At 35.1% G+C, this 27,216-nt stretch overlaps 1 protein-coding gene across 10 annotated transcripts in view; it reads left to right on the plus strand.

Annotated features, from left to right (window-relative positions):
* The window catches only part of RAPGEF6 (Rap guanine nucleotide exchange factor 6), a 212,793-nt gene that overhangs the window by 25,681 nt on the left and 159,896 nt on the right, over positions 1–27,216 (plus strand). For 6 of the 10 annotated variants that reach the window (XM_060637874.3, XM_060637875.3, XM_078451204.2 and 3 more), the window contains exons 4-5: positions 2,147–2,230; positions 22,968–23,037. In XM_060637874.3, the coding sequence (XP_060493857.1) occupies positions 2,147–2,230; positions 22,968–23,037 (154 nt within the window). Of the gene's footprint in view, positions 1–638; positions 1,217–2,146; positions 2,231–20,186; positions 20,206–22,967; positions 23,038–27,216 lie in introns of those variants that run through there. The other 4 variants (XM_060637866.3, XM_078451235.2, XM_060637871.3 and 1 more) reach the window with 4 other exon arrangements.

Genomic DNA, 27,216 nt, shown 5'->3' on the forward strand with positions numbered 1-27,216 from the left:
TCCAGGAAAGGCAAATCTATGCAGAGAGCATATTATTGGTTAGGAAACAGAAGTGTTCTAAAACCGGATTGTGGTGATCTTTGCACATTTGTTTTAGTTTTCTTGCAAATTGAGTCGTGCACTTCAAATGGGCGAATTTATGGTATTTAAATTTTGCCTTAGTAAAACTTTTATTTTTTAAGTCTATTTATTTTGAGAGAGAGAGACAGAGACCGAGTTGCGGAGGGGCAGAGAGAGGGAGAGGTAGAATCCAAAGCAGCCTCTGTGCTATCAGCCCAGAGGCCGACTCTGGGCTTGAGCTCGCAAACCGTGAGGTCTTGACCTGAGGCCAAGATCAAAAGTCACATGCCACCCAGGCACCACAGCGCTATTTAAAAAATATGAAGAGTTATACAACTCTGTATCTGGTTAATAATAAGATAACTTGCAAAGAATGTGGAAGTTAACTGAAGAATTTAAATTCAGAGGTTGGTAAAGGCAGAGAAAAGAGTGTGTAGTTGATCTTAAGCAACATGGTAGAAAAAGTGAAAGTAAATCAGTGTGTGCAAGCACCTTGATGAAAGAAGAGGAAACAGGAAGAGAAGGTTCTGGAGAATCAGGTGGAGGCCATCTTAAGCGTATTTTGGTCTTTATCTTAGGAGCATCTGAAGCCTTTGAAGATAGAAGATCTGACAACATTAAGTATGCTTTTCTTCCTTGGTCTGGTTCATTCTTTGATTCCTTTTTTGGCCAAAGGAAGGAGATAGAATGGCCGACACTAAAGTATTTTACTTTGCTTGGGTTTACTTGTTCAAATGCAGTACGACACCATGCTCTGAGTGTGAATTTTTTTGTAAGGTCTAAACAGTTTCTTATTCATGGGTTGGCATGGTTCTCTTTGTGGTAGGAGTGAAATTCAGGATTTTCTGCATTTATAATAGAATTAATTGATAACTTTGTGACCACTTCAGCTAAGTGAGATAAAAATTGGAGGCTTGTGGTGGCATCCAATTATAACTTAGTTCTGTCTTAATTTTGGGCAGATTGTTTTTTGATTTTATTCTTTCTTGACTTTGTAAGTCCTCTTTCACAAGAGTAAGGAAGTAGAATTTTAAGCAAGGAACCTTAACTAGGAAATTTGCAGCCATCTACATTTTCCCTCAATGAAGATTTGAAGAAATTAAAAAGAATTTTGAAGTGTCTCTTGGAAAGTTGACAAGAATTTTCCCTTCTCATGGTGAGCATTAGGATTGACATAGAAAGCTTACCCTGAGTGCTGTGTGGAATGTTTTGGAAGCCTAGGTTTCTGGATGGAGAAGAGCAGTGTTCGCTGAGGACAGAGAATACTACAAAAAATAGAAGCTTGAAGGAAATAATAGGTAGATTTTGTTGAATTGGAGTTCTCTGTTAGACATTCAAGTTGACATGTCAAGTAGATAGCTAGATAGATAGTTCTCCATGTCAGAGGAATGATTTGTTTTACAGATACTGAAATTTCCTACAGATTGGAATTAATTAAAACCTTAGGTATGGTAAGTAAAGATATTTGAGAGGACAGAAAGATAAGTTTATACACTAAGATCTAACAAGATGCTGGGTTTCCATTAGAGATTTAACTAAAATGTTGAGAGACTTGAGTCATCCGGTATTCTTTTATCCCTGAAACACATACAAAAGGTATTTTGTTTGTGTATGTCAGAATAAAATTTAAAAGAAATAGATTATGGTTCACTTTCTAGTTGAGTGAAGATACAATATTCATGAAGTGGTCAATTCCAAATATTGTCTTTAATATATATAAGTTATTAGTATAGGATTTTATGATATGCATGTGTAGCACAGAATGTTAAGTTTTCATATTCATCAAATGTTATCCACTACACAAAATTGGAAAATGTGATGCTAATGATCAAATTAATAAGATTGAGCTAGTAAACATATTCTTCTGAAGTCTGTATCTTAAGATAGTGATTACACTTTTTCCCACGTGAACATAGTCTTATAAGTTGGTACATTTTTTAGCAACAGGCACTATGTCCCAAAATTCCATTAATTTTTAATGATTTGTGATATTAGAATATATTTCATGTTAGTTATTTTGTATTGAATCCATGTAACAGGTGAAATGTGTATGTTTACTTACTCATTAACTTACTTACTTGAACAGTTCAGAAACTGTTGCCCGATGTTGGTATATCCTGCTTTCTGGATCTGTGCTTATGAAAGACTCCATGGTCTTGCCTCCTTGCAGGTATGTTTACATTTGCTGCTTAGACTATATGGCAGGCAATGTTAACATTACAACTTTTTATCTCTCATGGTAAACTGTTTTATGTAGGATGTGTAATTTTTCTAAGTAGGTATCTTATAAATGTGTTTACTTGCTGGTTCTGTAGGAAATAGTAGCAAGCAACCTGTATTTCTTATTTCTGAGGGTGTACTCTTTATGTCTTGACATAGTATCTTCACTTTGATTTGATCTTTAGTTTTATATGGAATTTGTTTGATTTATCTGATGCGTTTTGGATTTGTTGCTAATATTAATGGTTACAGGGAGGGTGATACATGTTAATAGCTAAGAAAATGGTTTTTAGAGTCAAGCAAACTAGGTTAAAGTCCTGATTTATCATTTACTATTTATATGATTTTGTACATATTTTAGTTTCCTTGTCTGTAAAGTGAGTATAATAATAGCACCTACTTTAAGTGTCTCTTTGAGGTTTTTAGCAAGCTCTGCTACTCAAAGTTCTGAACAGAAGTCTGTAAACATTGACCTCCAGAGCCAGACTGCTTGAGTTCATGTCTGTGTTCTACTATTTCTTGGGCAAATTATGTAATCACTCTCCATTTGTAAAATGGGGACAATACTAGAACCTATTTCGTAGGTTACTTTTGAGAAATAAATGACTTAACATATATAAAGCTCTTAGGCTAGTGGCTGGCTATTATAAGTCATTGTTAATTATCACCATCATAATTAATAGGTAAAAGAAGAGAAAGGTGGTTGGAAAAATGGTCACATGGGGTGTTCTTCTAGAATTTGTTCTGTTAGTTCTTAAGATTTGGGGGCTTCATATTAAAATTTGGTGACATTAGGGCACCTGGGTGGCTCCTGTGTCGAGCACCAGGTCGGGCTTTGCTCTGAGTGTGGAGCCTGCTTGAGATTCTCTACCTCTCTCTCCTGCTCATGCGCTCTCTCTTAAAATAATTGGTGGCATAAAAATGTAATTTTTTAGTGACTTTTTTCCAATAATGTTTAGAAGAGATTTTTAGACTTTTGAAGTAAGACTTTTAATTGTAGCTGTTAGTTACAAAACTGTTAAATTTAAATATGAAGGTATAGTCTATTTGATAGATGCTATGGATCATTTGATTTTTTTTTTTAACATTTATTTATTTTTGAGACAGAGACAGAGCATGAGTGGGGGAGGGGCAGAGAGATTGGGAGGGAGACACAGAATCTGAAACAGTCTCCAGGCTCTGAGTTGTCAGCACAAAGCCTGACGTGGGCTCAAGCTCACGGAGTGCGAGATCATGACCTGAGCTGAAGTCGGATGCTTAACCAGCTGAGCCACCCAGGCACCCCATTGATTTTTGATGCCACTTTTAAATTCCTGTCTTGGAGTCCTGAAACTTTACATGGTTGCCTTTCGATTTAATGAAGTCTGTGCTTCTTGAACCAGTAGAACCAATAGAATAAAACAAAGCATCTGCTATTTTAACAAATAAAATGCAGAGTCGTTCTTGGTTATTTAAGCCTTTTGGCTATTGTTTCTTTTTCCCTGTGTTTCTGAGATTCACATTAATGAATTTGTAATGAGTTAGCCACTGAAACAGGATAAGCTGGAATGATAGAGATTACAGTTAAGTTTTTGGAATATTAGTATTGTTATTTTAAATATTTCCTCTCTTTTGTCTGCTGTGATGAATGGTCAAGAATTTGTTAAGACTTTCTGTAGCCATTAATCAACCACAATAACTCACCGTTATTTATATCAAGACAAGGAAGTATGGGGTGCCTAGGTGGCTCTGTTGGTTAAGCAGTTAATCGTTCAACTTTTGATACTGGCTCAGGTCATGATCTCGTTTTGTGAGATCAATCCCCACATCAGTATTCTTTCTCTACTTCTCTTTCTCTGCCTCTTCCCTGAGCAAACGTGTTCTCTTTCCTTCTCAAAAAAAAAAAAAAAAAAAAAAAAAAAAATTAAAAAAAAAAAAGGACAACAAAGCTTAATTTTTTAATAATAGAAATGGGGATGCCTGGGTGGCTCAGTCAGTTAAGTGTCCAACTCTTGGTTTAGGCTCAGGTCATGATCTCAAGTTTCATGAGTTTGAGTTCTGCACTGGCAGCATGGAGCCTGCTTGGGATACTCTCTCTCTCCCTCTCTCTCTCTCTGCCCCTTCCCTGCTCTTGCTCTCTCTCTCTCTCTCTCTCTCAAAAATAAACACTAAAAAAAAAATAAGTGACAGAAATGTGTGACATTTTAAACAACAAACTCATGGTACATTAATCTAACCATCATGAACTTCACAAAAAACATTATAGAAGTTTTTTTAATCATTTAAAGGACAGTTCTGGGGACACCTGGCTTGCTCATTTGATAGAGCATGCAGCCCTTGATCTCAGGGTCATGAGTTCGAGCCCCATATTAGGTGTAGAAATTACTTAGAAAAATAAAATTTAAAAAAATAAACATTTCTGGGTAGGGGATGCACATTTTTCATTTGACACATATTTTTTTTCTTAGGTTTTTTTTTTTTTAAAGCTTTATTTACTTTGAGGGGGGGGGGAGGAGAGGATCCCAAGCAGGCTCCACACTCTCAGTGCAGAGCCCAATGCAGGGTTTGAACCCATGAACTGTGAAATCATGACCTGAGCCTAAATGAAGAGTTGGATGCTTAACTTACTGAGCCATCTTTGTAATAAGTCATTGTAGGGTGATTGTTAGACTTAATAATCAGTGCAGATAAATTTAGAACATGCTTAGCATATATGAAGTATTAAGTAATTTTTGGCTTCTCAATATTATTATAGCATAGTAACATTGGGATATAGTTATTATGATACCAACAGAATATGAACACTGCTTAGTATACGAAGAATGATAGTAGCATTTTAGTTCATAAAAGTATAGCTTATTCTATTAAAAATATTTGATATTCCCTGCATTAGTCAGGAGACAGAAACCACACAGTAATTCGAACATGGACAGTTTAATTTAAGAGATTAGGCACTAAGAAGGGTAAAGGAGCTAAGGGAGAGTACCCCAGTAAAGAACAAATTTGGCAGGGGGGCCCTCTCCCCATGATTTCAGATTTTGTTGGAAGTATGTTAGTTGTAGCCCCAGTAGGTAGTGGAGAACTTCACTGGGTTGCCTGTGCCAGACCTCGTCCTCAGTCATAGGGTCAGGGCTGGCAGGAAGGGAACTGCTGACCAGGACTGACCAGAGAACTTCCCCTCCCCCTGCTAGGGTGTGGTTGGGCCCCGAGGCTGGGGACAGGACCTCCTTTGTCTTGACACACGCACACACTGGTGCACTTCTCCCTTCCCTTCCCCTTGAGAAAGACAATTTTTCTATTGCATTGTTCTTCTGCTAGCACCCTCTACTGACAAAGCTTTAACATTTTCAGCTGGCAGAAGGATAGCGTTAACTGAATCTAGATCCTTTATTGGAAAGTAGATTTGAAACAGCATGAATGTATTTCCAGTTGAAAGGCAGTGGATAACTGGCACAGTCCACTCTGAGTTCCTTAGCTTCTACATGGATGCTTCTAAACACATTTGAACTCCCATCCAACAACAAAACAACTCTGTTGTCACCTTAAAAGATACAGCTGTCTTTCGTACCAGTGAAGAATTTCTTACCTTTTCCCTAAAATAAGGAATTGCACAGTCCTAACAATCATTACTGGTTATATTAATTATATAGTGCATCACAGTGCTTTTGAAAATTCTGTTAACCAAAGACTAAAGTTCGCTTCCACCAAACTATACTTAAATAAGGGAAACAGAGGGAAGAAGAAAATGGTTAACATTTACATAAATACAGACATAAATGCAATAAACAAAGGAAAAATCCATATTTCTTATTTCTCTGATTGGTCACATGGCTGTAATTGGTACCTCTGGCTTCCTTCTTTAGCTACCCATTCAGTACTTCTGCCCTAAGCCAGACGTTCATCCGTTCTGCATCCTTTACCTGATGATGTTAACAAAATCTTCATTTCTGATGGGTCCTTAAATGTCCTGCTCTGTTGTGTTGGTGGTGGTAGTTTTCCATAACCTTTGAATAGTGGACATGGCAGTACAAGGAGCCTAAGGGAATCCCCCCATTTTGTGCAGCAACTCAGTTTGTGCTTGTGATTGCGATTGCGATCAATTACTCAGGCCTTTAGAGTAACCCCTTCCCCTGCCTGTTGATTCATTGGCCAGGTGAAAGTATCTAATTCAGTGGAACCATTGTGTTTCCTCATAGAAGCAATCTTCTTTTGGGCACTAGGACTCAAAACCAGAACAAAGTTTTTTGGATGGGCAGCAAAAATTCTGAATGAGTTACTAGGTATAGTAGTGAGAAGAGCCGCTCTTACTTCCATGCCTTGAATATCAGATCTGTGTATTCTGGTTATTGGGGGAGACAGAAACCCTTGCTGTACATAGGCTGTTGCAAAATGAGTGCCTTGATCAAAAATAGTGTTGTCTAGAGTGCCAGGATGGTAGAGCAGGCATTTTGTGAGCCCATGGATAGTGGTGCTGGCAGAAGCATTATGGATGTGGAATGTAGATCATTTCCAGAATATGTGTTTATTCCAATGAGGACAAATACCTGGCTCTTCCATGACAGGAAAGTTCACTGTAAATAATCTGGCCCTAGGTGGCTGGCTGGTACCCATAAGGAGACTTTCTGTTAATCTCTCATGTTGGCAGATTAGGTTCCTAGCAGTAGCATTAGCAGTTAAGCCCTGCATATTCTCCATCTCTGCCACCATGGCCACTGTATTCATGGGCCCATTGAACAAGCACTGGTGTGGCTGAGGGAAGAGTTTGGTTGACTTCCACAGAGCGTGGCATTTTAGTCACCTCATTATTAAAGCCTCCTTCACTGTGGATGCCTTTCAGGCATTCATATGAGATACAGGTATATTGAAAGTCTATGCCCATTCTGAAAGAAGTCCTTCTACATACCACTTCCCAGACTTTTTGTTACCAATCTTCCTTTCAATCCTATTCGTTCCTGGTCCCTAACCTTTCAGCCATACCATTAGTAACTTCCCTTGAATCTCTTTTGATCAATAATTCCGGCCATCTCTAAATCCAGAAAAAAGGACAACTAAATGTATTGCTTGTAATTCTATTCCCTAGGTCAATTTTCCTTTACCATCTTCCTTGGGGGTTATGTCTGAGTGACCTCTTGGCTGTCCACTTTTGGGTGCAGACCCATTGATAAAACAGGCTCACAGTTTTTCTTTTTCTGTCAGCTGGTCATAAGGAATTCCCTAGGTAGCCATAAGCATAGATTGAGGTAGAGGAGACACTGCAATAGGAGTTGATGTTGGAGTCTGATCTACCTACCAGCTCTTGGGTAAATTCAGTTTCTTATTTTCCATAATAGATGGCTACTGCCCTTCCTGGTACTTGTGCCTAACTATGCAGTTCATTATAGGAAGTTCGGGCAGCATTGTCATCTGATGTCCTGTGGTTAGTCATCAGCGTCTGCTAAGGCCCAGTAGCAAGCCAGAGCTTGTTTCTCAAAAGGATAATAGTTATTTCCAGAGGAGATCATAAGTGTTTCAGAAATTGTAGACATCTGCACTATTATTCTCATATTAGTGCTTGGGAGAGTTTCTGTAGAGCATCTGTGTTTGCCATGGACCCTATACGTACCATTAGATGTGCAGGTTCATAAGACTGCAATGGTTCAGTGGCTTATCCTCCATTTTGAATTCGCTTACAGCCTTGTGGGTGACGCTGAAAATGGGTCAAAGTAGCACACTCAGTATATGTTACCTCTAGAATCAAAAAACCAACCAAGCATTGTGCCTTTTCTCTCTCTCTCTCTCTCTCTCTCTCTCTCTTTTTTTTTGTTTTTGTTTGGTGATGGCATGAGATACAGCAAGTTGTGTTTCACTTTGGAGGGGAAATTTTGTGTCCCAAATTATGGAATTCTCAGAAACTTCACTGAGGGCAGGACATTCGAAATTTTATATGTATTTTAAATCAGTAAAGTATTTATTTACAATTTACTATGAACTAAGTATATAAGTGAAAAATCAAGTCTGAAATGTAAATGTCTTCTGAAATGAATTTAGTCTCTTTCTGGAATTGAGTTCACTTTATAGTTGCTACAGTAAAATCTGTAAGCTCAAGAAAGCCAGGACTGGGGCAATTGAGTGGCTTAGTCGGTTGGGTGTCCCACTTCGGCTCAGGTCATGATCTCATGGTTCATAGGTTCAAGCCCCGCATCAGGCTCAGAGCCTGGAGCCTGCTTCAGCTTCTGTGTCTCTCTCTCTCTCTGCCCCTCCCCCACTCATGTGCACGCATGCGTGCACGCTGTCTCTCCCTCTCTCAAATATAAATAAACATTAAAAAAATTTTAAATAAAAAAAAAGCAAGGACTTTATTTGTGATTTTTAAATAAAATTTAATGCGTGTATTTATTCATTCAAACATTAATTTATGGTGCAAATAAGTATTGTCATCTCTCTATAAGACTCTACCCTTAAGACAAAATACTGATTTACTTTGGTTTGGGATGACTCTCTTGTTTGAAAAGGGTCTGTTTGGCCTGTAAAGAAAACTTTCTTGGGGAAACAGTTGTGACAATGGATTCTACAGATCAGCAGGATTAGTTAGGCTTAGAAGAAGGGAACCAACATTGAAGTCAGAGAATATCTCCAGTAGTAGGGCATTAATTCATATAGCAAACACTTAGTGCCTACATGTGTCAGGCACACTGCTAGTCTTGGGTTGGTAAAGTTATCACCTGTAAATAGCATTGTAAATAGTAGTGTTCTTTTTTTAAAGACACACTTTTAAGATAGTTTTTTGAAGTAAATTTGTACCATTCAAAAGTGAAAACAGTAGAACAAGAGGTATTTTAAATATTATTATTCCCACTTTCAGTGTCCTCCACACCATTTAACCCATTTACATAGATAACTAACTACATTTATTAAAATCTTCGTGGGGTTTTTTTTTTTAAAATACATATGTGAGTAAGAAATTCTTTTTTTTTTTTTTTTTTATTTCTGACCTAATAGGAACCTAATGTGCATATCAGGGAGTTACTGTAATTTCTTGAACATTTGCCTATTTACTACCCAGAACAAGAATTTGAACATTGTCAGCACCCTAGAAGCAGCCTGCAGTCTTTCCTCAAATCAACTTTCCTACTCCCCCCACCACCCAAAGTTACTATTTTTTGAGGTTTTAATTAGTCTTAGGTATCTGTAGAGTTTTAGCCTGATGATACATATACCTAAACACCGTAGTTTGGTTTTTGTTTACTTTTGAACTTGGTGTTAATGTAATCATACAATATTCTTTTGTGTATGGCTTCTTCGAGCCAGTGTTGTTTATGAGATGCATCTATGTAGTTAGAGTTAATTCATTTTTCTTTATTAGCATTACATTTTATAGTTGAGGGCTGTTACTAGGAAAGCAGCTGTGAACGTTCTTGTACATTAGATGCACATGGGCATGAATTTATGTAGGGTACACCTCGCAGAGAATTGATGGCTCACAGGATGTGTCTATGTTCATATGAACAACATATACATACTGTTGATTACAAGTTATATTCCAAAGCGAATGTACTAATGTACACACTCTGACCAGCATTGTGTGAGAATTTCTGTTGTTCCACATCCTCACCAACATTTGGTATTGTCGAGCTTTTTATTTTTTATCCTGATACATTTCAGTTACTCTGTTGAATTTATATACTTCATTATAGTTTTGATTTGCATGTTACTGATTGCTAATGAGTACATTTTTATTTGAATAATCTTTTTGTTTTTCAGGCGCATCTTCAAATCCATTGCCCATTTTTGTAATGCATTGTCTTTTTGTTCCTGAGATGTAGAAGTTCTCTATATATCCTGAATAAGCATCTTTGCTTGGTTATTTTTGTTGGAAAATATCTTCCTTGTGTCTTGTATTGTTCATTCTCTTAGCAGTGTCTTTGGATGAATGAAAGTTCTTAACTCTAATACAGAGCAATTCAGTCTTTTTCTTTTTGTCTTCTTTGCTTAAGAAATGTTTATGGTACCTGCAGTCATGAAGATATTTTTCTTTATTATTTTCTAGCACTTTCTTGTTTTCCTTCTACATTTACGCCTATAATCTACTTAAAATGGATTTTTTTTTAATGTTTATTTATTTTGAGAGAGCATGACCAGAGGAGGGGCAGAGAGAGGGGGAGAGAATCCCAAGCAGTCTCCACACTGTCAGTGCAGAGCCCGTTGCTGGCTTGATCCCAGGAACCGTGAGATCATAACCTGAAACAAAATCAAGAGTCGGGTGCTTAACTGACTAAGCCACCCAGGTCCCCTGCTTAGAGTGGATTTTTGAGTATGATAATGTTGCATGGTTTTCCATATGGATTCCTATGTATCCTTTTCCCATTCTTGTTGAATGCCACATTTTTTTTTTTTAAATAAACAAATATCCACAGATGTGCCTGTTTCTGGGCTTCTAATCTCTTCCATTCGATTTTGTTCATACCTGCTTGAATACCACACTGTTGTAATTACTATAGCTTTATAATGTGTCTTGAAGTTTAATAGAGAAATTATTTATGAGAAACTGCTAAACTCCATTCCATAGCCGTTGTACCATTTTAAAATCCCACTGGCAGTGTATAAGAGTTCTTTTGCTCTTTCTACATAGTCACAAACATGTGATTGTCAGTCTTAGAGTTTAGCTATTCTAGTCACTGTGAAGTGGTTTTAATTTTAATTTTCCTGCTTGGTGATACTGAGCACTTTTTCTTGTGCTTACTGGTTGTGGCTTCCTCTATATTCTTTTGTGAACTGCCTATTAATTTTTTTTTTTTTTTTGCCTGTTTCAAAGCTGAGCTGTTTGTCTTTATTATTTTGTAGGAATCTTTAATACATTCATGCTGCAAGGTGACAGGTTTTGCACACATTTTATCTCATTTGGTCGCTTGCGTTTTTATTTTCTTAATTTTTTAAACAACTTTATTAAGGTATAATTGTAGACTAAACTGTGCATGTTTAAAATAGTTTGGTAAGTTTTGGTGTATGCATACACCTGTAAAACTAGTGCTGTAATAAAGCTAATGAACATATCCATCACTACCCCCCTCACCCCACCCCAGATTGCTCATGCCCCTTTGTAAACTTTTTCTTTCATCCGTCCTTGCTCCCTTGGTCCCCAGGGATTATTAATTACTATTATTATTTTTTTGGTCACTATAGATTACATTTTCTACAATTTTATATGAAGTGAAACATAAAATATATACTCTTGTCTAGCTTTTCACACTAAAATTACTTTGAGATTTATCCATGTTGTGATATGTATCACTATTTCAATATTTCATTTCTTTTTTCTTTAAGTCACTATACTATACATTTGATCACCAGAAGTCACTACTGTTGTATCTGCACATTTGTTTGCTTTGACCTTCATCACTGTAATTCCTTCTCCCCTGAGTACCTGGCAACCACCATTTTAGTCTTTATTTGAAATCAGGTTTTAAAAAAAAGTTTTGGAACTCTCCATGTGACACCATATAGTATTTGTCTTTCTGTGCTCTGTATGGTTTATTTCATTCAGCATAGTGCCCTTAGTGTTCATCTGATTTCCTTTTTATTGCAGTATTCTCTTGTATGGACCACTCTTTGCAGTTCAGCTACTGGTAGACATTTGGGTGGTTTTCTGTTTTTGATTATTTTGACTTATGGTGCTATCAACATTTGTGTACAATCTTTATGTGAACATACGATGTCTTATCTTTTGAGTAAATACATGGGAAGAGAATGGATTATAACCCGTCATGTGTACACATACTTTCATTTATTTTGGGCATATAAGTATATATTTTGGAACGGCTAGATTATGGGGTAGAGGGATACTTAACCTCTTAAAGTGCCATATTCTTCTAAAGTTGTGCCATTTTACATTCCCACCAGCAATATATGAGAATGCCTGTATCACCTCCTCACGAACACTTGTTAAGGTCAATCTTTTTAAGTTACATGTCTTCGTGGGTATGTGATAGTATCTGATGGTAGTTTAAATTTACATTTCCCTAAAGACTAATGATTGTGAGCATCTTTTCATGTACTTATTTGTCAGTTATATATCTTTTGTGAAGTGTCTTTTTGAATCGTTTGCCCATTTGGGAGGGGCAGGTAGAGTTGTACAATTTCTTATTTTTTGGTTATAGAAGTTCCTTACGCTTTTCACAAGTCCTTTAACAGATATGTGCCACACACATATTTTCTTCACTCTGTGGATTGCTTTTCAGAGGGCAGAAGAACTTAATTTTGATAAAACTCAATTTATCAGGTTTTTTTCTTTAATGGATTATAGTTATGTTGTTGTAGGTAGAAAATCTTTGATTACACATAATTTTTAAATAATTTTTTCTGTAAGTTTTTTAGTTTCAGATTATGCTATGATAGGTCTGTGATCTATTTGTGTCTAGTTTTTTACATAGTGTATGATATGTGGATCTCATTTCATACCTATACATACTCAATTGCTCTAGCACCGTTTGTTGACAAAACTGTCCTTTCTTTGAATTACCTTTGCATCTTGGTTGAAATTTAATTGACCGTGTGGATCTGTTTCCCAGTTGTTTACTTTGTTTCATTGATTGATTGATTTTTTTGTGTGTGGTACCATTGCTACATTGTCTTGCTGACTCTAGCTTTAAATCACAAAATGTATGGGTCCTCCCAACTCTGCCAAATCGTTTGGGTCATTATAGGTTCTTTGCAGTTGCACATGAATTTCAAAATAAGTTTATTAATTAAAAAAAAAGAAAAACCTGGGGCATTTACTTTTGAGTACCCCCTCTCTGTAAAGAGAACTTTCCTACTGTTTTTTCTTTCTAATCTTACATTCTTTGCCTGCTGCTCAAAGCCTGGGAGTTTGATTGCACCTGCACTGAATCTGTTAGACCATTTGGGGTAGTATTGACATCTTTTTTTTTTTTTAATTTTTTAATGTTTATTTATTTTTGAGAGAGAGAGGAGACAGAGCGCTAGCAGGGGAGGGGCAGGGAGAAAGGGAGACACAGAATCTGAACCAGGCTCCAGGCTCTGAGCTGTCAGCACAGAGCCTGACATGGGGCTCAAACCCACAAGCTGCAAAATCATGACCCAAGCCGAAGCTGGATGCTCAACTGACTAAGCCACCCAGGCACCCAGGGTAGTATTGACATCTTAACAGTTTATCTTTTAAACCAGTAACAAGGTGCATCACTCTTTTTGTTTAGGTCTTTAATTTTTTTCAACAGTGTTTTGTAGTTTTCTCTCAGCAGTGTTTTGTAATTTTCACTGTTGAGGTGTTGTATGTGTGATTTTATATCTTGTAGCCTTGCTAAATTTCACGTTATTCTAATAGCTGTCTTACAGATTCTTTAGGATTTTTCTGATCTCTTGTCTACTGATGTGTGAATTGACAGTTTCTTTTTTTTCCCCTAATTTAAATGTGCCTTCTCCCCATTTTCCTGTCATATTGCCCTGGGAAGAAATTACAGTGTTGAAGAGATGGGCTGAGAATAGGGGCGCCTGGGTGACTCAGTTGGTTAAGCGTCTGACTTCAGCTCAGGTCATGATTTTGCAGTTCGTGAGTTCAAGCCCTGTATTGGGCTCTGTGCTGACAGCTCAGAGCCTGGAACCTGCTTCAAGTTGTTTCTCTGTTTCTCTGCTCTTCCGTTGCTCATGTTCTTTCTCTCTCAAAAACAAATAAACATTAAAAAGTTAAATAGAAAATAGATGTGCTGAGAACAGACACTATTTACTTGTTCTGTATTGAAGGGGAATTAGGGATGAGAAGGTAGAAGCATTCAATTTTTCACCAAGTGTATTCATAGATCTAAATTTTTTATAGATGCCATTTGTCTGGTTGTCAGTTTATAATCTATAATATATTGTACCCTCATCATCAGGCAACCACTGTTCTGCTTTCTAGTAAATAGATTACATTTACCACTATTTTTTTAAATGTTTATATTTTTGAGAGACAGAGAGTCTGTATGTCCACAAGTGAGTAGGGCAGGGACAGAGAGGGGGACAGAGGATCTGAAGCAGGGTCTCTTCTGCCCAGTTCAGGACTCAGAGTCACAAACTGTGAGATAATGACCTGAGCTGAAGTCAGACACTTAACCATCTGAGCCACCCAGACACCCCACATTTACCACTATTTTTTATAAATGGAACAATAAGTTGTCTAGCATTTTGTATTTAAAATATTTCACTTAGCATAATGTTTTGGAGATTCCTTCATGTTACTCTGTATATTGATAATTCATTTTATAAAATTGTTCATTAGTATCCCATTGTATGGATGTACCACTATGTGTTTATACATTCTACTGTTGAAAGACATTAAGGTTGTTTGCAATTTTTTGCTATAATGAATAAAGCACCTATGAACATTTCTGAACAAGTCTTTTTATGAACATGTGTTTTTTTCTTGGAGTAAATACCTAGACTTCAGTGGCTAAGTTGTATGGTAGGCATGTTTAACTTGTTAAAAGAACTGCCAAATGTTTTGTTGACTGATGTACCATTTATATTGCCACCACCAGCTTATGAGTTCCCATTACTTATCCTTTTCAGTGCTTGATATGGTTAATCTTTAATTTTTGCTCTTGTGCTATGTATGTAATGGATTGTGTGGTATTAATATGCATTTCTGTGATAACTACTAGCATTTTTGCATGTAGGTATTAACCATTCACATACCTTCTTTTGTGAAAAGTTGGTTCAGTTCTTTAGAGGTTGTCTTTTTATTTTTGAGTTATATGAGTTACTTATCATGGATAAAAATTAACAGATATATCTGTTGAATATATTTTTCCTCGACTATTTCATGCCTTTGCAGTTTTCAGTGGCAACTTCTTTAATTGTTACAAAGCCTCAAGGATGATTTTTTTCCCCTTTTATTGTAATACTTATGTGTTCTAATTAATCTTGGCATACTCCAAGTTGGTAAAAATTTATTTCTGTTTTTTAAGACAGTTTTCTTGAAATAGCTTTATTGGAGTATAATTTGCATACCATAAAATTCATCCGTCTTAAGTTCACAGTTGAATAATTTATGGTAAATGTGTACATTGGTACATGACATTTACAGTTGACTTGCATTGCCTGAAAAAGTTCCCTCATGCTCTTTTGCGGTTAATCTGATCTCCTTTCTGTCATTAGATACTTTCTGTAGATATTTAGAAGTAGTCTTTTGTTTTTGGCTTCTGTCAGCATGTTTTTGAGATTCTCCCATATTGAGCACGTCTCACTTGTAACAGACGTATTTTTTTAAATTACTGAATCGTACTTCAATCTAGAAAGATATCCCATTTTGTCTAGCCATTTACCAGAAGATAGAAATTTTTAAAAATTAAAACTTTTTTATTTAAGTTTTGGAGTTTTTACAAATAATGCTGTTACCAAGATTTGCTTACAAGTCTTTATATGGGCCATGTGTTTTCATTTATTGTGTAGATTGTTCTGTTGTATGACAAGCATATATTTAACTTTTGGAAAGCACCAAATTGTTTAAAAGATGACTGTACTGTTTCACATTCTGACCAGCAACATACAATAGATCTAGTTTATCCATATCCTCTCCATCACCTGGTATTGGCAGTCTTTGATTGTTACTGTTTCAGTGTATACTTAATGACATCTCCATGTGATTTTAATTTGCATTTCAGTAGTGACCAGTGCTTTTGTGGATCTTTTCTTGTGCTTAGTAGGCATTTCTACTTTGTTGAAAATCGTTCACCCCTTTTCTCTATTTTCAGTTGTATTGTTTGTCTTAATATCAATTGTAAGAATTTAAAGTTGATTCTTGAACAGCTGATATAAACATCCATGTGCATCTTTTTGTGTGGACATGAGTTTTCAGCTCCTTTGGGTAAATTCCATAGAATGTGATTACTGGGTCATATGGTAAAAGTATTTTTAGTTCTCTTCTTGTTCACTTTAGAGTTCTTTGTGTCTTTGTATTTTGGATAACAAGCCTTACTCAGGTGGAGATTTTGCAAATATTTTTCCCAATCTGGGGCTTGTTTTCTCATTCTCTTGACTTTGTCTTTTGTAGAGTAGGTTTTAATCTTAATGAAGTTGAGCGTATCATTTATTAGTTTCATGCATCATTCCTTTGATGTTGGAACTGAACGGTCACTGCCATACCTAGAATCATTTAGCTTTTTCCTATGTTTTATAGGAGTTTTATGTTTTACATCTAGATCTGTGATCCATTTTGACTTAATTTCAGTGTAGAGGGGGAGTAAGATGTGTGTCTAGATTCAGTTTTTTGATGTGTTTTCAGCACAATTTGTTGAAGAGACTGTCTTTGCTCCACTGTATTGCTTTTGCTCTTTTGTCAAAATCAGTTGAGCATATTCATGGAAATCTAATCCTGGGCTGTCTGTTCTGTTTTGTTGATACCTTTATTTTTTAACCAGTACCACAGTGTCTTGTTTCCTGTACCTTTATGATACATTTTAAAGTCAGTTAGTGTCACTCTTCTGACTTAGTTCTTCTTCTTCAGTATTGCATTTTCTATTCTAGGTCTTTTGCCTGTCCATGTATTCTTTAGAATTGGTTTTTCAGTACAGTATTTGAAAATAACATGATGAGATTTTAATTGGAATTGTACTGAATATATAATTCAAGATGGGAAGTAATGACATTCTGACAATGAGTCTTCCTATCCACGAACATGGAATCACTCTTCATTTATTTAGTTATTTTTTATACTTTTTAAAATTAATGTTTATTTATTTATTTTGAGAGAGAGTACAAACGGGAGGGGCAGAGAGTGAGAGAGAGAAAGAATCCCAAGCAGGCTCCGTGCTTTCAGTGCAGGGCCCATGTAGAGCTCGAACTCATGAATCACGAGATCATGATTTGAGCCGAAGTCAAGAGTCGAGCAGTAAACTGATGAGCCACCCAGGCGCTCTATTTAGATCTTCAATATCATTGATCAGAGTTTTGTAATTTTCATCATATAGGTCTCATACATTATTCTGGTAGATTTTTACCATAGAATTTCATTTTTTGGAGGGCAGCTAATGGAAATGGCATTGTATTTTTAATATCAAATTCCACTTCATTCAAAGTGTATAAGAAAGTAATTGGCTTTTGTATATTAAACTTGTACCCTGTGACCTTGTTGTAATCGCTTATTCCAGAAGTGTTTTTGGTGTTTCCCCCCCTTACTCCAGATTTTCTACATAGATAAACATGTTATCTGAACAGGATGGTTTTATCTTTTCCTTCTCAATCTTACACCTTCTGTTTCCTTTTCTTAGTGTGTTTAGCTAGGTCTTCCACTGTGAACTTGAAAAGCAGTGGTTGAGGGGGACATCCTTGCTTAGTTTTTGATCTTAGTGGTTATTAGCTATTAGCTTTTTTAAATAGTCTTTAACAAGTTGAGGGGGTTCCCGTGTACTTCTGGTTTACTGGGTTTTTATCTCGAATGGGTTTTGGATTTTGTCAAATTTTTTTTGCATCTATTGATATAATTCTGTAGTTTTTCTTTAGCCTGTCGATGTGATGGATTACATTAATTGATTTTTGAATATTGAACTATCCTTGTATACTTTAGTTAAATCCTCCTTGGTTGTGGTGTATAATTTTTACTATACATCCTAGCCATATCATAGTCTGGTTCTGATGCTTGATCTGTCTTTTTCGTCTGTGTTTTTTGTCTTCTAGTATTGCCTTCTCATGATGTAGATGTACTGGGTAAGCCAGACATGATGTACTGGGTAAAAGGAATTGCTATAAATAGGCCTTTAGTAATATACTGGTAAGGTGTGAGAGGAGGGGGCCTTTCGTAATATACAGGTAAGGTGTGAGAGGAGGGGAAGCATTTCATAGTCCTGTGATGAGATCTCAGTCTTTTGGTGAGCCATTACCTCTGTATTTTGAACTTGCCTTGTATTTCTCACTTTCTACCCCCTCCCCACCATCCCCTTGAAGTGGGTCAAGATTGCTAGAGTGGGCTGGAGTTGGGCATTCCCTTTCTCCTTATGGAAGGTTGAGTATTTTCCTTTCTAAAGGTCACTTAGGCTCTGATGGGCAGACCTTGAAAAGAAGTCAAGAATACTGTAGGATGTTTCAAAATGGTCCTCTGCCCCCGCCCCCGCCAGAAGTACAAGGGTCTCTCTTATATATTCTGAGATCCTGGTAGAGATCAGTGAGGTAAAACTCAAAAGTGTCGAGGCCCCTTCAGTTGACTGTATCTCTGAAGTTTTTAACTCTCAGAGTTGTCCACACTGAGCTTCCAGCAGTTCATCAATTATAGTTTGGTTTTTCTTATCCTGGCGCTAGTGCCTGCAGAAATTGCTATTCTGGGTTGTAATTATCTATACTTGTCTGTTCCCTTCAATTTGGGGGCAACAGTTTGCTCAGTTATCTCAATTCTATTACAGAGGTAAGAAAAAGTGGGTGACTTACTAGTTAGTTCATTTTTTTACTTGTTATTAGGACAGATAGCAATTTCTAAGATTCTTATATGCCAGAACAGAAACTGGAAGTCTGGAAATATTTTGAATCTTTAGATTACTTGGGGGACATTTGTAATCTTAACAACATAGCATTATCCGATCCATGGACATGGATTGTTTCTACTTACATTTACATCTTTCATTTCTCTCACTTATATTTTACATTTTTCAGTGTGTAGGTCTTATGTTTTTGTTAAACTGTTTACAAGTATTTTTCTTTTTGATCCTATTCTGGATGGCATTGTTTGCTTCATTTCATGTTTATTTTATTCATTGCTAGTATATAAAAACATTGCTAATTCTTTTTTATATGTGGATGTTATATCCTGTGATCTTGATACACTCTAAGTTTTCTAAGAAAGTTTATAGGTCCTTAGAGTTTTGCTGCACTCAGAATGAGTCGTCTCTGGTAAAGACATTTATTTCTTTGTACCCATTGTTTATGCCTTTAATTTTTTTTCCTTGTGTTACTACACTGGCTTTAATCTCCAGTACATTGTTGATTGGAAGTGGTGAGAATGGACAGCTTTGCCGTGTTGACGATGCGTAATGTAATCCCTAGATTAACTATTAAGAATTTAACAATAGCAGGGGCACCTGGGTGGCTCAGTTGGTTGAGTGGCTGACTTCATTTCAGGTCATGATCTCACAGTTCATGGGTTCGAGCCCCACGTCAGGGTCTGTGCTGACACTTCAGAGCCTGGAGCCTGCTTCCAATTCTGTCTCCCTCTCTCTCTGCCCCTCCCCTGCTTGAGCTCTGTCTCTCTCTAAAATAAATAGACATTTGAAAAAAAAAAAAAAAAAAAATTAACAACAAAAAAGCATTTAAAAATCATCACAGGAATTAAAATGGTACACTGAAAACACTTGTTTAATAGAAATGATGGCAATAATGTAGAAGCAGAGGCACAAAAAAGATGAGGCATTTACAAAATAAGTAGAAAAACCATGTCAGTAATTTCATACTTGTGGTCTAGGCACTCCAGTTAAAGGACAGATTAACAGATTCTTTGGTAATCCAAGATACAGTTATATGCTTTAGGTTCAGAGCACAAATACATTTGTAGTAAAAGGATGGAAAAGAATATAGTAGGCAAATTATATTCATAAGAGAACTGGAGGGGTAATATCAATATCAATCAAAATCAATTATAAAATCCAAAATATTACTAGAGACTAAGAGCAAATTTTCATAGTGCTAAAAGGATGAGTATATTAGGAACATAGAACGGTTTTTACCATCTGTATATTCTCTGATGGGAGCCCTAATATAAAATAAAAGAAGTAAAAACTGACAGAATTGAAAAGATCATTAGAAATTCAACTCTTACAGCTGGAGATTCAGAACTCTGTCTATAATCAGTAGAACCACTAGATTGAAAAATTAGAAAAGCTATTTAGCTTGAGAGGTACAATTACCACTTTGATACATTGGTATTTTTTTTTTTTTTTCAGACTTCTAGATCATTCTCCAGGATAGAGCATATTCTAGGCTATCAAACAAATCTCAGTAAGTTTTAAAAGGGTGAAATAATTCAGGGTTTGTTTTCTGAGTATGTTCGAATTAAATTATAAATCAATTCCAGAAAGAAATGTGGGAATTCAAACAACATATTTATAAATGACCCATAGGTCAAAGAATAGTTGACATTGGAAATTAGAAAATGTTTTGAAATGAATGAAAACGAACACATGTCAAATATTGAGTTTCACTTAAAGCATCCTGGAGGGAAATTCACAGCACTCAATTTGGAGCACCTTCATGAGAAAGAAAAATGGTCTCAATTCAGTCATGTTAAGTTTCCATCTTAAGAATAAGAATAGCAAAGTAAATTTGAAAAAGAGGTAAAGCTTGAGTAGCAATCACTGGAATAAAAACCATAAAAACAATAGAGAAAATCAATGAACTGAAAAGGTCAACAAAGTTGATAAACTTTGGGATAGATTGACCATTTTAAAAAGAAAACACAAATTACCAAAATGAGGCTTGAAAGAAGAGACATTATTGTCCTACAGAAATTAAAATATTAGAAAATTTTATGAGCCACTTTATAACAAATTGGGCAAATCTTACAAAGACATATATTGCCATAAATAGAGTGTAAGAGAAACTTTGATTATACTTATAAAAAGTAAAGAAATTGATCATTACATTTATGCCCACATAGAAAAGCCTAGGCCCAAAGAGCTTTAGTGCTAAATGTTTTCAGGTATTTAAGAAAGCACTGTTAATTATCCTATGCAAACTCTTTTGGAAAATAGGGGAAGAGGGAGCACTTACAACCTATTTTATGAGTCCAATATTATCCTGACACACCAGACAAAGACATCACAAGAAAACTATACATTGTTATCTCTCATGAACATACATGCAGAAATCATTAACAAGATAACAGCAAACCAAATCCAGGAATATATTAATAAAGTATTAAAAACTGAGTAAGTGGATTTATTTTGGGAATGCAAAAGGGTTTACTATCCATAAATCAATTAATACAATATACTCTGTTAGTAAAATAAAGGACAAAAGCCATATCCTTTTAGTAAACAAAAAAAATTTGAAAAAAAAAAAACAAACCTGTTCATGATAATTTTTTTTATGTTTATTTATTTATTTGGAGAGGGAAAGAGAGTACCAGCGGGTGAGGGGCATAGTGAGAGAGAGAGAATCCTAAGCAGGCTCTGCACTATCAGCTCAGAGTCCGATGCAGGGCTTGTGACCTGAGCCAAAAATCAAGAGTCAGACACTCAGCCGACTGAGCCACTCAGGCTCCCCCTCATGATAAAAATTTTGAGCATACTAGACATAGAGAAGGAAATTTCCTGATTCTGATCTAGTGCTCATATGTAAATGAAGTTTTTTTTATTTTCACTTCTAGGGATCACAGCCCTGTCCTTTCTGTTTTCCAGTGTCTTGAAACTGATGTTTTATATATTTCGTCTGATGTTTTAGTTTTTTTTTCAGGTGGGAGAATAAATCTAGTCCCTGTTTCTCTATCTTCAGTAAAAGCAAACTTTGACAAATTTACTTCTAATTATTTTATGCATAAGATGATTAGGTGATGTTTTGGGGAAAAAAACAAAAAATAGACTGTTCTGCTTAAGAAAAATGAGTTTTATGTTTAGAAGTAATTTATTAGATATTAAGATTTTGTTGCAAGATTGACGTGATGCCTACTGTGCACTAAGGAGGCACCTTAGGATTTTGTTATGAACCATTATTTGTATATAACTTTATGTGGAGAATTAAAATTTTTATAATACTGAATTTTTCATAAAAGTACATGGTAGGTCACTTTCTTTATTCAATCTCTGTTTCCAGTCTATCTATAAAATTGCATAATGTTTTATAAAGGACTTCTGTATTTCTTTATTAAGTTTACTTTTTGATATTTTCTATTTTGCATGATTAGTGGAGTTACTTTTTAATTTGGTTACTTTGGAGCAATATTTTAGATATTTTATAATTGGCCATGGTACTTAATTTTCATTGATGTAATATTTTAGATTGCTTTTATAATTTTCTTTAAGTGTGGTTTGCATATTAGGTATGTTAATACTGTGTCTCTTAGATAATTAACAACTATTCTCTTCCCTCCTCCCCACTTTTTAAAATTATCAGTTTCTCTTTTCAAACGGAAACATTGTTTTTCCTTTATGAGTGCTCGCTTTTTTGATTTGCTGAGAAATCTTTCTCCCAGGTAAAGAATGTAGAAATATATTTTCTTTGAAAACTAAATCAGTTTAGTTTTTATTAAAGAACTAGCCATGGACTCCCAACACTGTTTTTGAAAAATAAATCACCTCTTTATCTTACTACATTTATTTATGTATTTAAATGTGGCTATATTTTCTAAGTTCTTTGTATCTTTTGTTTATTACTGCTCCCAAAATATTATAATAATTTATTTTCATAAAAGTACTCTTATAGTGGTGGCTTCATTTTTTATTAGGTGTTTTTACTTTAATTCAACATTATACCAAAATCAAAACTTGAGATTAGGCAAGTATCTTTTATGATTAGCTTTAGAGACGAGTTGAAGGCAGATACTTTAAAAGAATTTTTACAGAGAATTTTGTTGAGATCACTTATATCTGTAAACAAGAAGAAAGGTGATTTTGTTTTTAAGAAAATCTTATTCACATATGTGATAGGGTTACAATTTCTTGGTTAACATCTAGGATTTCGGGTTTTTTTTTTTTTTCCCTATATGATATATTTTATCTGTAATCTTTGCTAAAGAAATCGTTTTTTTGTTTTTTTTTTTATAGTTTTGGTAAGCAGTTTGGAGGAAAAAGAGGATGTGATTGTCTTGTATTAGAGCCTTCAGAAATGATTGTGGTAAGAACTCTAAAGAATGCTGAATTGTTTTTTTCTTTGTTTTTTGTTTTACATACTTGAGTTTCAACTTTAAATGTAAGCTTTTAAATACTGAAGGAGGTTCCATTACTGTGACATTTAAAATATTAAGTAGCATCAGACCTATATACCAAATTTGATATGTTTTTACCTACTTTAAGTTTTTCCTGATCCTTGAGAAAATTTGGAAAATGATACAATTACATACAACATTTACAAATTTGGTGATTTCTTTTACTAGTTTTACCAGAAATTTTAAATGAAGGCACCCTGATTTTTCGAGTGTTTTCTTTTTTCCTTGATTCAATTTAGTTAATAATCTTTTAACATCCATCAATCTGTGTGCTGGACTTGAGGGAAAGAGAGACAAAGAGACACAAAATTATAACCAAGTAAGAAGTGGTTTAGATCTTAATATTTTTACTTAGAGTATATTTAAGGAATAATCCTTTTTCCTAAGAAATCTAGGTAGTTGATGTAAAGTTAGAAAATCTAACTTTATTTTGTTTTCTAAGCATTAAAAGAACCAAAAACACAGCTTTGTTTTAACCTGTTCTGAGATGACCTCGATCGACTCATTGTCCTCCTAGCATCTCATGTAGATGATCCTGTCATCTAATTTGATTTTAAACTATCGAGAAGTGAGATTGCATTCTTAATGAAGGATTTTATTGTCAGGCATCAAAACTAAACCATTTCACCATTTCATGGTGCTGTTGTCTGCACATCTTCAAATAGTTTGTTTTCTACAAACTCGATCACCTACATTATCATGCACTGACTGTCCTAAATTTCATATTTTAACTCCTAAAGACAAAAATTAGGTCTTAATTAGTTTGTGTCTTAGTTAGGATTGCAGAGTGCTGCTTGCATAGTAAGTATTCAGTGAATGTTAAGTCCATTGAAATTTGCTCAAGGCTTGGACTATGTATTATGTTTAAGTGTTGGTATGTATAGTGTATCTAGTAAGGCCTCAGAACTCTCTCCCTTTTAAGTAAATGTATTGAGGGACATGGCAAGAAAACTAGCTCAAGAAGTACTGGTTTTCTCACTGATTTGTCATTTGATCTATTTTGTATTTCTTTTACTTTATCAGGAAAGAATTGTGCTTTTTACTGCAGTGTTCTCATGTGCATTTTTTTTTGTTGTTGTTGTTTGGTTCTATTGTGGTAAAAATACGCAACATAAAATTTACTGTCTTAATCATTTTTAAGTATTTAGTTCACTATGTTAAGCTAATAACGTAGAAATTAATCACTCATATATTATTAAATTAATTTTTCCCTTAGGTCAAAGGGAAAGCTTTTTTCTTCCCATATCTGAAGTTAGCCTTTTCTCTAAGGACACCTGCTTGCTTTTACTGGAGGATAGTATTTAAAGCCGTGATGTGGCTGCCAGTTGTTTTCATTGCTCCAAGCACCTCTTTGCTTATAGGGCCTCTCAATAAACAGAGTTAGAAAATATATCTGTGAGTGTATGTATACCCACACACTTATGTGTACATATATCTTTCTTTCTATATGTGTTTGATACCTAGACTTTATTCTGGCCTTTCCTCTTGGCTTTTTTGTACCTCCTTTTTCTACCAGTGAGAAACTTGATTTCTATTATCATTATATTTATTTACACAGAGTGGTTTAAGAATTGCTTGCTCATAACATTGGAGACCGTGCACAGTGCTGCTAGCTAGAGTGATGTGCACAAATACATCTATTTTAAGTGTGCAAGTTGTTGAGATTTTACAAATGTATAATCCTTATAACTTACCTCTATATCAAAGTATAAAATATTTTAATCATCCATCCTAAAAGCAAGGAAAAACTCAGAGAATTATAGGAACCTGGCAAAAGACAGAGGAACCAGATTAAAAGGACTCCTGTTTGCCAAATCTGGGACAATTTGAGAATCCACATAAAAATTCATATTAATTAATCATACCCCTGTATATAACATAAGAATTTATAAGTTCTCCAGATATGGATGAATGAATGAGGGAGATGTTCTTCCTGATAATGTAATGTGAACTAATAAGTACAGAAAAAATGATTTTAGAAAATCATTAATGAATGCTAAGACTTGGGGGCTAATGTTTGAGAAACCAGAATACTTACATAATCTGAACATATCTCTCCACAAATCATTTATGAAGGGAAAAATTACCAAATTTCTAATGGGGTAACATGGAAGGTACCCCTATAATGAATATCATTGCTACCACCATCAGTCTGGGCACAAGCTGATAACATACTAGTCCTGATATGATGAACTGAGAAGGACAAAATATCACATTTGTGAGAATTTCCTGCCAGAAATGCATGCCTGAATGTAGTCATTAGAAAATACCAGACAAAACAAATTGAAGACATTCTACCCATTGACTGGCCTATACTCTAAACATTCCAATGTCAAAAAACACAGAGAAAGACTGAGGAATTATTCTAGATTAAAGACCAAAAAAAGACACATTACTAAACACAATGCTTGATCTTGTATTAAATCTTGGACACAGAGGGGCAATGTGGCTATAAATGCATTTGGCACAATTGATGAAAATTGAATATGGACTTGTGGATTAGATAATACTGAATTTGCTGATTTTGAGAAATATACTTGGGTTGTGTGATACAAAATGTTTGCTCTTAGGAAATATATATTGACATATTTTGGGGTCAATTTATACTAAGATGTTTCAGAAAAAAAATTGTGTGTATATAATATCTTAAAAATTACCAAAAAATCACATCAAATATTGATTGATTGATTGTAGGTTGGTTGGTAATTTTTAAATTCCGAAACCTCATTTCATTGATGAGCAGCATAATAAAAAAAAAAAAAAAAATGCTTTATAAGTTATAGGAGAAGATAATACAAAATAGTTTTAAGATTTTTATTTCTGATATTTCTGAAGGATTTTATCAAAATGTCCTATGAATCTTGATTTTTTTTTTTTTTTTTTTGGTTTATCACCATGACAACATCTTTTTTTATAAGTATGCACCACGCCCAACATGGGGCTTGAACTCACGACCCTAAGATCAAGTTCCATGCTCTACTGACTGAGCCAGCCTGGTGCCCCAATATTATATCTTTTGATATATAAAAATGTATTAAATATTTTGTACCAGTATAAATCTTTGGTATTCTGTATTTTTTTAGATGAAATTATTTAGCATTCCTTAAAGGTAGAATTGCAAATATGATAGAAGTAAATGTTTCTTATTTTGATAAGTTCTTTCAAATGGTTTGACTGTATATTTGTACAAATTTTAGTAACTCCTCTAGTGATTGGGAATGCCTGGTAATGAACATCTTCCTGATCACCTGTTAAGTTAGTCTTCTTAATCTGACATATTATAAGGAAATGTCCCTCTTGCAGCTTACTTGTGCGTACTTTCATATACCTATTTATGGGCATTTTTTTTTTTCTTACTGTTATTCTGTCTTGCCCATTTTCCTATCTGGATTCTTCTTCTTTTTATTTAAAAAAATTTTTTTATTAAGAGCTTTTTATTAAGGAATGAGCCCTTTTGCTTATACAGTGTTGTAAATATATCATTTTCTCACTGAAGTTAAAATGAATTTTACATCAGGTTTTTTTTTAATCTATAAAGGTGTTTTCCTCTTAGAACTTTCTGGTTAGGGTCATGCTTATTAGTAGAAAGATCTTCCCCATGACAACATTATTTAACTTTTAACGTGCATTGCTTTCTAGAATTTGTTAGTTCCTTTTTAAAAAGTTTTAGAACTGACTCCTCTGGGTAGCAGAAGACAGTGATAACCAGTTAACAAAGTGTCTCCCAACATTTCCTCCAAATACAATGCAGAACTACAAGAAGAGTGAAAGAATTGTACACATATACCATGCTCATGGCATAACTTGGAAGCAGAGAATGACAAATTTTGAAAGTAATAGTAAGTAAAAGGAGAAAACCCACCAATTCTCAGCATGTTATCTCTCCCACTCTATGTCTTTTCCCAACCCTCAGCCATCCAAGGCTTTGTGGTGAGCAAAGGCCAACCAAGCAGATTTGCAGAAAACACACAAGATGGAAGCTAACAAGTGGACTAAGGTTAACCTGCACTGCCAGAAGGACTAACTCCACACAAAATGTAAAATTGTGTGTGTGTGTGTGTGTGTGTGTGTGTGTGTGTGTGTGTCAT

The sequence above is a fragment of the Panthera onca genome, chromosome A1, assembly GCF_046562875.1.
Source record: "Panthera onca isolate mPanOnc1 chromosome A1, mPanOnc1 haplotype 2, whole genome shotgun sequence".
Lineage (NCBI taxonomy): Eukaryota > Metazoa > Chordata > Mammalia > Carnivora > Felidae > Panthera > Panthera onca.